The sequence below is a fragment of the Neodiprion pinetum genome, chromosome 3, assembly GCF_021155775.2.
Source record: "Neodiprion pinetum isolate iyNeoPine1 chromosome 3, iyNeoPine1.2, whole genome shotgun sequence".
Taxonomy (NCBI): domain Eukaryota; kingdom Metazoa; phylum Arthropoda; class Insecta; order Hymenoptera; family Diprionidae; genus Neodiprion; species Neodiprion pinetum.
Genome location: NC_060234.1, coordinates 36,932,323 through 36,943,107, shown reverse-complemented (window position 1 = coordinate 36,943,107; position 10,785 = coordinate 36,932,323). Strand labels below are relative to the sequence as shown.

Here is a 10,785-nt window from a genome sequence, read left to right as displayed (position 1 = left end):
TGACTAGAACCTTGACTATCCGTGAAGTCGAAGAATCTCGTGTGGACGATGGGCGAAATGACAGAGAAAGAACCCAACATACAGTGGGCTTTAGACCTATTGACACCCCATCCAGAGCGTGAACGTTTTGTTTTATACGATTATTGGCCTCCTGTAACGTGTGCTCTGGCAGGTTTCGCCTCGGCTCTAGTCGTAAATTACTTTGGAAAAAGACCTTTAATGTCAGGTAATTACGTCAATTTATATATTTTGAACCCAACAAATTTAGAACGAGCTAACCGGTGGTAACTCGTTATCGATCCGCCCCTCAACATTTGAACCTAACCTTACTTACCCTGTTACGCAACAATCGCAAGTAACAATAAATTTCGTTGTAAGTATCATCGGAATTGTTGTTTTCTTACAGCTGTCAGCTAAAATTTCAACTGTTTTGCACACTACTTATTTTGTATCTTGTATGTACGAAAATCCCACGTACAGTCATTAGCTGTCTAAATTGAGATGACCATTTTGCACATTGATAGTAATAACATTGAAATTGATCCCCAATGTATTGACTCGAATTTTTTCTTCCAGGAATTCAATCACACATAGTGCTTACCGTACTGGGAGCTGGTATAGGTCAATGGGGTCATCTCAAAAGAGAAAGCATACTTTCAGAGAGGGACGCCGTTTTTCGTGATTACATTCGGCGCCATCCTGAAGATTTTCCAGAGCCAGGTAAACAGTAATATTCTGTAATTTTATACACATGACAGGATCAAAAATTTTTATTTTAAATGTTTTTTTGTTAGCTTTGCTTCAATCATCATGATTATTTTATACTTACTAAATACTGCCACCATTTTCAATGTTATTATGAACAGATCTCAGTAACTTTTCTTCCACCTAGTAAAATCTCAATGCTGTCAGCTCTAGCAGCAACTTGATCTAATTCAGAATACCAATTCTTTTTCAGAACGTAAAAAGTGGGGTGACCAATTTCTGGAGTGGGTTCCAGTGCGCTAGACACAATGAGAATATTGTATCGTTTTCATAGGTCATTCATACATGCAATACTACTGTTTCTGAATAAATGGTGAATATTATTAACTTCTCTTGTAAATATTTACATAATATAGAATAACGAAAGTATTGAAAACAGTCTTGTATAGTGAATTTTTGAAGGTTCTTCACTAGTATTAAACTTCGACACAGTTTTGTGTAATAGGCCGGTAGCATTCAGGTTACATCTTCTTCATGCCACATTCGCTTTACTTTTTACATCCTACGAACTATCTATAAAACCTTTCTGCAATTGAAGGGTATGCCGTTTTTGCGTATACCAAGGATTCTATTTTTTTTACACATAACAATAATGTTCGAATGATATTAATTGAATTACACGAGGTTAAAGCTAGCAGCCAGAATTAGCAGCCAAACGTTCTAATGTTTATTCAAATAAGGTAGTGGAGTCCGAAAATCAAAATTTCGTGAAACACCTTGAACCCCCAACACTTTTATAGAATAATGAGGATAAAACTAAACTGAATTTTTCCATTTCCAAAAAGTTAAACACGTTTGGCTGCTAGCTTCGACTTCATTTGAATCATAATTTGAATTGAAACGAAAAAATTAATTTTCATCGCACGGATATATCTATTTTCTTGAGTGAAACTCTTAATCACTCCTCTTCTGCCACAAGAGGACTTGATTTACCTTTAATGACGTGTACATATATAATCTAGACATTGTCTAACGAGCAACGAGTTAGTCTGAACTTTATTTATCATCTTACCTTGTTCCGTTAAACCTAATGTGTTAGCAAATTATTGGAGGGAAAGGTACTGAAAGGTTCCGATATAATCTGAGAATGAATAATGGTAGAACTTATCTTATTACTTGCTCCAAGCTTGAGTAGCAAGCTAAGCTGTCGAGAAAATTATTTGACAGCCATGTGTTGAGTGAAACACGAAATACATCATACAAGTGTTATATCATAATGATATAGCAGCTTACATATTTCCCATCACATCAAGTGCACAGTTTTTAACAATGAGCTTGAATGGAGTAGCTTATTAAATGCGATCCCATTTTTGAAAAGTGAGAGTGATTCTACAAGTAGCAATGTAGAGTCAGAAAACTTTCCAACATGCAAAGCTTCCGTGATTCTATAGTAAAAAAATGAGGATTGGAGGATGAAATATGGGCCGAAATGAAGTGATCAAAACACTCGATTGAGCCAAGAAAATTATTGCAATTTATTGGCTCGCAGAGGAAAAGCCGCTGAGGCATAAAAACCCCTTATTATCTAGTAATAAAGTCGTGTCAAGGGTGTATGAGGTGTGAGTGTACGATCCATGGTTTTATCTCGCATGTGGAGAGCTGCTGTGAGATTCAGAGGCCTGAAGGCGTGAACCTACTATTTTTTAATTGGAGAGGAGAGGAACAGAGACTCAACTGAGAGGATGGAAAAATGAGAATACCTAAGATGATCCGCAGCGATGTTATCGTTACCGTAGACTCGATTTGACTGAAAGTCCGAGCCTCAATTCCCGGATATTTATCGCTATTCATCCAACGATCAGCGCCATCTTTCGCGATTATCGACGATCCACCCCCGCAATCGCGCCTAAACTTGCCGCGGCTTGCTAGTAGCGGTAAAGATTCCGGGTATCAGACGGGGTAGAAAGCACGCGCCGGCATGGGAAACGAAAGGATAAGTTCGGTCTAAACAGGCGATGACTGAGTTTAGATTTTATCTGTGGTGTTCGCTATAAGAAAATAACTTTTCAATAAGTGTTTGAAAAATTCGAACAGATTAATTATACAAGACTACATGCTTATTTAGATCGACTGGAACTTAATTCAATAAATTCGTCAACTATTAACGTACGTATTTATTATTAAGTATTTGAATGCTGATTGTTGAAAACAGGCATTCAAATTTTTGAGCACTATGCAGTGTGAAATAGTAATGGATATTTTTAAACCATCTTAAACTATTTCATTGTGCGTCACATAACCGTTATGTATTTCTTCCTCCCAGCTCACAATCCAAAATCGGATGTAGAAGAATACTATTTTCTTTCCGGATTGTAGTTGTCATTGAATAATCCAGTGCCCTCAGCATCTCCCAACCACGGATATTTATTCGGGCATTCCCTACATGTTTCTAGATACCTATAACATATCGATAATCGGTTATAATCATAAAATATTATATTAATCAGATTAAGGAAAACTGTTTCAATTAAAAATCTCAAAAATGTATTACTTCAATTGGTAAACCATTATTTATTTACCTAGTTGCGGTAAAATTGGCTTCTGCAGGCTTGAAATCAAGTGCACACTTATTAGCATTATTGCACATTGGCTCTGGAACATTGTCCCGCTTCTTACATCCCCATGCGTCAAATGTATTCAAATTTTTCAATGGCGTAGGATCAGTCATCCAATTTAAGACTTGTGTGCCTGTCACAAAGTATACGTCAGGCCTGAAAATACATTCAATTCTTTTAAACGTATTCCATAGAACAACAAAATAAACCTTCAGAATCGTTTCAAGACATACAATGAGAGTGCCCAGTCGACAAACTTGTGAAGACCTTGTTCCAATTCTTTGATTTGGAACCAATTCGTGTGGAACGGCATCATGTAAGGCGCCCGATTTTGGTCATAGTAACGACTGAAATCCTCTTGGAGCCACTCGAGAACATCATCGGCATCGTGGTTGTGTAAGACGCATTGATCCAAGTACGGACAGTGCCCACCTTCGTAGCTTTCTACGTAGTGAGCATTGAGAGGCAATTCCCAAACACCTGAGATTCAAACAATGTAAATTGACTCAACGTTTTCTTCGCAGTGCTAATGATTGTTAAGAGCATTACATCTTATTAATGCATTACTTACCTGGGAAAGTTTTAGTGGGACATGTTCCAGCTTTACATTCATGAGGAATTTTGTAGTCGAGAGTATACGGCCAGATTGGTATTTTTGATGGTGAAATACCAATGCTGCTATCGTATATGAACCCAAAGTCTTCGATGACTTTGTACTGCGTGTTACGACCAGGCTTTAGATATGGTGCACGCATGCCAACCATTTCGCTGGATGTAACGTTACTGAAATATTTCAAAATCTCTCGCATACCAATCATCTCACCGACCCATTCTTCGTACCCTTTGTCCTCCAAACCTTTCTGAAGACTGTAAAGCATAAATAGTGATATAAGCCGTTCCTGAAGAAGAAATATTTTCGTACTCAAAGCAAAATATTTAAAAAGAGATCCGTGGAATTTTTAAATTAGTTGAAAAATGTAGAACGAAATTATACACCATTTAAAAATCTTCCACTTACGATATGGTTTCAACACCAATTTCGTGACCGTCATGCGCCAGGCCTTGGACCATGTTGTAATTGCAGTATTCGTGTGAGATGAAGAACGTCCCCTTTATCGGGCAGTTATTAGGATTCACTCTGTCCTTCGCAAATATCTTTTGATAGTGATCAAAGTTATTGTGGTTTACTGCACCATCGAAAGTCATTACAATCATTTGGGGTGTCTGTAACATTCAACCAGTGCAGTGTTAATACTAAAATTCGAATGACTTATTGTAAAAACTTGACAACAATTTACGTAAATGGTAAATAAAAATCGCCTGATAATTTAATGTCATAACGAGCTATTCAATTAAAATTACCTCTTCACGCTCTATACCTCCAGGTATTATCGTTCCATCGCGGGAGCAGAAACAATACGGTAATTCACAATTCGCGGTGTCGCATTTTAACGCTATGTCTATAGGCGTTTCCGTTATCGGTGCAGGAGCTGTAATCACATCAAAAAAAAAAAAAAGAACCGATGTACCTTGTAGTCGTTTGTAAAATTTACGATAACTTGAAATCATGCGAGTACGAATATTTCATGTGTACTTACTAACAGGAATTGGACCGCATCTTGCTTCATTTTTGAACGTGCAGAATTTGCTGATATCGTCAAAGTGCAGCCCGGAGGGACATCTGTTCAGGTACGGAAACGAATCTACGCACTGTATGAGATGAACGTTACGTGTTAGTAATATTATCACGGAAAGAAAATTGGGTTGAAACAAATTGGTGCTATAAAATTAAGCACCGTCGTACCTGATAAAATCTTTTGCAGGTCGCCGGATCGGCGAAATTACCGTTTCCTTGACCTTCCGGGCAGATAAACGGTTCATCGCTGAACTTGACGCTTTTTTCAGCGCAAACTGTAGGAACAGAAATAAAGAAAATTACAAAGATGCGTGATTATTTTAATTTCCTCTGCGGTTGGAAATCAATTCTTATACAAATATGGTAACGCGATTATAGGAACAAGTTTGACCTGCTTGGCTCAAACGACCTATACTTGCGATTCCAATATGTATTTGCAATTTCACTACACCTGATTTCCTGGTAAACAAACTTTAAGTTTCTCTAACACGAATGATCGCTCGCCGGCTTTCTACGCGTAGATATGTACAATGTGTACATACACGTGCATATGTATGCATACCACGCGATATATATTCACACTAAAACAGTATTTGATTTACCACCTCAGTGACGAAATATCACAAATATTACATTTCCGTTTCGACGTACGTATACATTTATTCCAATATTAGCAAAACAATATTTTCACTTTACCCTTGAGACTGGCTCTTTTTCCAATCAAATTTGACTACCGTACAGAAAACAAGATAATTCGCTATTCGCTGAGGAACCACCATTTGTACATTATATAAATGTCAAAGCTTGAAATTTAGCAAGTCAAATCACAGGTGCTTGCTCTATCACAATTTATAGTGCGTTCCAGTGGCGACCGGTATGATGTGTGCGGTTTCTGTATTCTACAAGCATGCGTACGCCATGCGCGTGTATATGTATATCTATAAAGGAGTAACCGGCTTCGTACGATATACTGAACTTTCACGAATGATTATCGTCTCATTTTATTTATCATTCTGTTGCTCTCGGACTGTCTTACAGGTATACGCATGCACGCATGCACGAGGAATGCAACATAGGTATAGTATAATTAATATATAAGATGGTCGGCGACATTGTTCGCACGAAGTTTTAATCCAAGGCTATCAGATTCGCGGCAATAACATTATATGCATAAATCGGTGATAAAACAACCTTCGCTTGTTTAATTCTTCGGTTCAGAATTCCGATATTCTCACTCGTGTTGCTAATTAGTGACATGTAAATTATCTTCATAAATACTTTTCTCGTTTCGCATAATAAGGAAGACGGTGAACTGTGACAAGAAAAAATCGGACGCATGGCCGCAATCGTGAGAATCTCAATATAAATTATTAAAAATTTCGAATTCCGATAATTGTGAGAATTAGAAAGGCTTCGGTAATTATTCGAGAATACGCTTTCGGCGAACTGTAATAAGCTTCATGTAACTGGAAAAACTATCCGTACAACTGCTCCAATCTATACCTTCAAAGTAGGTTTATGTCCCGTCGAGTGCAAGGTGAAATAAAATGACATTCATTCTCCCACGTTCACATATACGGTATAATTTGCAGCCTTGGTAATCGATCACGATCGCAATGCCGCGACGAGTTGAGTCCATATTGTTCATACATTGGATAAAGTTAAACTGAAAGTTTATCTCGCACAGATAATCAATCTTCGCATAGATTAAAACAGAGTCTCAGCGAATTATACAGATGGAAAACGAATTCGAAACGTAAATTGAGACGCGAGAAAGTTTTCACCGAGGCATCTTTCGGTTTCCCTAATAATTGTGCCTGAGCATTTCGTGCACAGGACGTATTTTTTTATAGTTATACCGAATGCGCGGTGCTTGATCACAGTTTTAACGATGCTAACGTAACGAAATCAATTCGTAGGGCCCGCTTCGTTCCAACTTTATATAATATATCTTTTAATTTCTACTTTTTATTTCAAAGAAGCAATTAACGCTAATCGTCTCCGGTACATTCCCAAATTGTGATTAGGAATTGAAGAGAGAAATCCTGTAGATATCGATGTAGACGCGTTCTTAGAAAGTCTCATACCTACGGATCGATCGTCTAATTGCTATAAAGTATTACATACATAAGTACTCGTATGTATACGTGATCGTAAACAGATAAAACTGAAGGCTTCTCTAATGACTAGTATGAGGATGACCTTTTCCAAAATTCCGTAAATTCTTCAAATGGCCATGATATTCAGATTTTCTGCGTACTGATCGTGATCCGCAAAATATATAGATAAGGATGGATTTAGTTCCAGCTACAAGTTCAACAAACCAATCCTCGTGAGCGACAGTCAAACAGATAGTACGTGTAAGGGATTCTAATTTCTTCCGGCATTTTTGTATTGGCGATGTTTGTGCGCGTTGGACGTTTCACTGTGATCCTCTGTAACGTACAGACCAAGCTATTTCCTCGAGACGAGATACCATCATTTTGCACATCGTGTTACGGTTATAAGAAATGAATTTTTCTATACTGAAACTGATTTGTTTGCAGATTCGTCTGGTTAGCCGTACAACGAATAAATTACTCAGAATATCGAAATCATATTAGGTATAGTTCGTGATGATATTGTTATACTTTGAATAATATGGTGATTTCGAATTTTTAAATGATGCGCATATATTAGTGGAAAGCGAAAGCACAAATTTACGTAAGAACGATGGGATTTTATGACATGTTTACGGTATATATCTACAGGTGCCCAGAGGCGACAATACCGTTATAACTTATACATATATACCATTGCGCGTGACTTCCATATGGGTGTTAAATGCAAGAATGTAAATAATTCTGTAGGCTTAAATTATAACAATACGATAATCACCAAAAGCTATACTACTTCCCGAACGATTACTAGACCTTCGGAGTAAAATTCGGGAAACAATATTGGTACGGTGTTGGACTCCATCTTTCGCTATTAATTAGGCATTGCACAATTTTTCAAATTGTATGCTGAATTATTTGAACACGTGCGGAATTTTAATTCTCCTGTGAAATTCGCTGCGTTTCAAAGAGTCATGCAATGGCGCACGTCCGAATTGGAAAGCGTTGACGATTTCATTCGCATTCGAGAGATTTTATAAATAAATTAATAAAGAAGTCTATTTGTTACGTGCCGTGATAATTACACAACAAACTGTGATATTTGAGTATAACATTATGTCAGCTAAGGGTATAATGTCATGTACCGATCGATCACGATCCGATTGAACGATAAACTGCACTGCAGGAGGTGTTGTATCAATGTGAAAATCATCGCTGCATCTTGACCACGTCTCACGCGAATATATCACGATAATGGTCATCCATTATGGAACAAGTTTGCGAAGGCGTTTCAAGCCAGGTAAAATCGAAATTGAAAATTTAAAAACAACGTGCCAACGTCCCCGTTGTGATTGTAGTAATATTGAATTGTATAAATGTAAGAAAATCTTTTTCTCCACAGCGAAATATATTCCTGACAAGTAGTTAACTTTAAAGTCTACAAGCGCAACTTTCCCTCTTATCAGGGACACGCGGTATAGCACCTCGGCAATCTTGTAGTTCCAATAAAATTGTAATTACATTTCGCAAAAAATGCTCAACACTATCCGACTGCAAATTTCACTTAATTAAAATGGGGAAAACAAAAATGGTAATAATGTAATTGGAAAACTAGATGTTCACCTGTAACCAGTAATGCGGTGCATACGAGCACCGATCCTGGTAGCTTCATAACTCTTCTCGAACTTCTTCGATGATCTCTTTTCGATCGTTTAATAAACAATGACTAAAAATAGCCCCCCGGTCACTCTCCAGTAACACTTTTTTTCCCTAACTTGACAACTATCCGGAATAACAGCTCGCCCAACACTGACTGATCGGAATCGCCAGGAAAGACTCCAGAGATCCCTCTTTCACGATTTCACGGTGCACCCGTCGCCGCCTCGACGACCAACGATTGGCTGACCACTTTCTACTGTCTCTACTGCTAATGAAAGAGACAAAATTTATTGAAACCTGAACCTGCCAGGTACGCACACATATATTTCGGTCGAATATAAACCCGCATCGCAATGTTCGAATGCATGAACATCACGAACTGTTCGTTGCGCCAAAAGTACTGTAGGTTCGCAATTTTTGCAGAATTTTACTGGTACGTGTGATGCGAGTGAGTCTGCTGGTGAATGTGTCCCTCTCAAACTTACGGGAGAAATTATTAAATTTGACTGAACTCCACTTGAGAAATTCTGAAAATTTGCCTCGATTGAAACTTTGCGAAATCAAACTTGTGAGAAAAATCATACTAGTAACGATTTTTGAGAAAACATTTAGTACTTTTTAAAGTTACTCTGACATTGAGTAAACTGAACGTAACCGTTTTTCAGATAAAATCAGTATTCTATTTGGAGTCTGAAGTCAAGGTTCATCTAGTACTTATTCGTTTTATACTTGTAGAGTGCATGTGTAAGAAATTCGTAACTTTACTCACGAGCGTTAAGAGGGCAAGTTCAAGGCTGAAATTATGCCACCTTTTCCCGAATAAATGTAATGCGTACCTACATCAAGTCTGTGCAAGTGCAGACTGATATTTAAGGTAAGTAATTCGAGTCGCAGCGATTTGATGAAATTCTCACTAATAGTGAACGGTTTTTCCAAACGACTCTCGATGTTCTGGACATAACATAATACAAGCTGTGGAATTTGCCGGTTTTCAAGTCCTGTGCACACACATTTATCCACAGAACGTGTGTGTATATATATAATATTATATATATAACTTAAATTCGTGGAAGAACATCATCATAATAATATTACTTCTCTGTATTCGTCCATTATAAGTTATTGGTATAATGAGAAAAAAATCGATGATTCCTGTTTGGCAACGTATCTCCAGAAGCTGCACTGACTGGTATTGACTACCCAAAAAAAAAAAAAAAAAAAGTAAAAGAAAGTACATACGCATTCGTCCCGCAGCATCTCGAAAATACATTAAGGTCGCCGTGCTTAAAAATTGAAAGTATGTATTTTATGTATATATTATATTCGAACGCCGAGCCATTCGTGAGAGTGAATTGAATCCTTCGTTTATTTTACCGACTGTATCCACCTCGCGCAACATACTCACGCGACAAGTTTCAGACACCCGGCACTAACCTGGGATCCTTAAGAAGAAGAGAAATTTTACTCATCGAACAAAAGCGACTGTGAATGGATCGTCACGTAGCACGCGATCCCTACGTTCAATCAACTTTTTATTTTAACATTTTTTCATTGCACTGGAAAGCCGGTAATCTTTGGGATTTTCTGTATTTTACTTTCGGCATAAGTGTGTTATAATACATCGACTTTTATTTTACACTTATGTACAGCCGAGTTATAATTTACGACAGGAATTTGCCACATTCATACCATATACATACCTACGTACGTGGTTCAGAGATGTCGAGGGACCTAGACACTGGAGAAATCGGAACTGCCAGAGAAACTTGAAATTTCTGGGGCCAACTAACAATTTGATTTCCTAAATAAGTTGAAGGCCAGATATTCTGGTTGCATAGAAAGCGTTCTGAGTGTGTAGCATTCCGTTCTACGTGATAAACGATAGCTACTCCCTCCGTGTGGTACATACAAGCTAATTGTACGAGGTAGTAGAATTCCAATTATTCCGCATAAATGTGGAGGAACGTTTAATATTTTATGTAGTATAATTCTTTAATTTTTCTATTTCCATCTGTATAAGAATGAAATATTTAAGTTTTCACACAATCTTTGGCACAATACTACATGCTGAATA

General features: G+C 37.6%; 2 protein-coding genes across 2 annotated transcripts; one reads left to right on the top strand and one right to left on the bottom strand.

Annotated features, from left to right (window-relative positions):
• Window positions 1-48: 48 nt before the first annotated feature.
• Window positions 49-1,092, top strand: ND-B14.5B (NADH dehydrogenase (ubiquinone) B14.5 B subunit). The gene is made up of 3 exons (XM_046618206.2): window positions 49-226; window positions 577-720; window positions 959-1,092. Exons 1-3 carry the CDS (start codon window positions 49-51, stop codon window positions 1,006-1,008), a joined length of 372 nt encoding a protein of 123 aa, XP_046474162.1. The 3' UTR covers window positions 1,009-1,092.
• A 1,772-nt stretch (window positions 1,093-2,864) lies between these two features.
• Window positions 2,865-8,920, bottom strand: Cda4 (chitin deacetylase Cda4). The gene is made up of 9 exons (XM_046618196.2): window positions 8,676-8,920; window positions 5,125-5,231; window positions 4,919-5,030; window positions 4,683-4,810; window positions 4,339-4,544; window positions 3,892-4,187; window positions 3,554-3,800; window positions 3,285-3,476; window positions 2,865-3,162 (listed from the first exon to the last, which is right to left on the bottom strand). The coding sequence occupies exons 1-9, from the start codon at window positions 8,722-8,724 to the stop codon at window positions 3,060-3,062; spliced, it is 1,440 nt and encodes a 479-aa protein (XP_046474152.1). The 5' UTR covers window positions 8,725-8,920; the 3' UTR covers window positions 2,865-3,059.
• Window positions 8,921-10,785: the final 1,865 nt, after the last annotated feature.

Coding starts and splice junctions, on each gene's coding strand:
- ND-B14.5B (XM_046618206.2), top strand. CDS start 49: ATGGGCGAAATGACAGAGAAAGAACCCAACATACAGTGGGCTTTAGAC. Junction 227..576: donor AAAAAGACCTTTAATGTCAG/GTAATTACGTCA, acceptor TTTTTCTTCCAG/GAATTCAATCACACATAGTG. Junction 721..958: donor TGAAGATTTTCCAGAGCCAG/GTAAACAGTAAT, acceptor ATTCTTTTTCAG/AACGTAAAAAGTGGGGTGAC.
- Cda4 (XM_046618196.2), bottom strand. CDS start 8,724: ATGAAGCTACCAGGATCGGTGCTCGTATGCACCGCATTACTGGTTACA. Junction 4,811..4,918: donor ATGCGGTCCAATTCCTGTTA/GTAAGTACACAT, acceptor ATGTGATTACAG/CTCCTGCACCGATAACGGAA. Junction 3,477..3,553: donor GTCGACTGGGCACTCTCATT/GTATGTCTTGAA, acceptor ATGTATTTTCAG/GCCTGACGTATACTTTGTGA.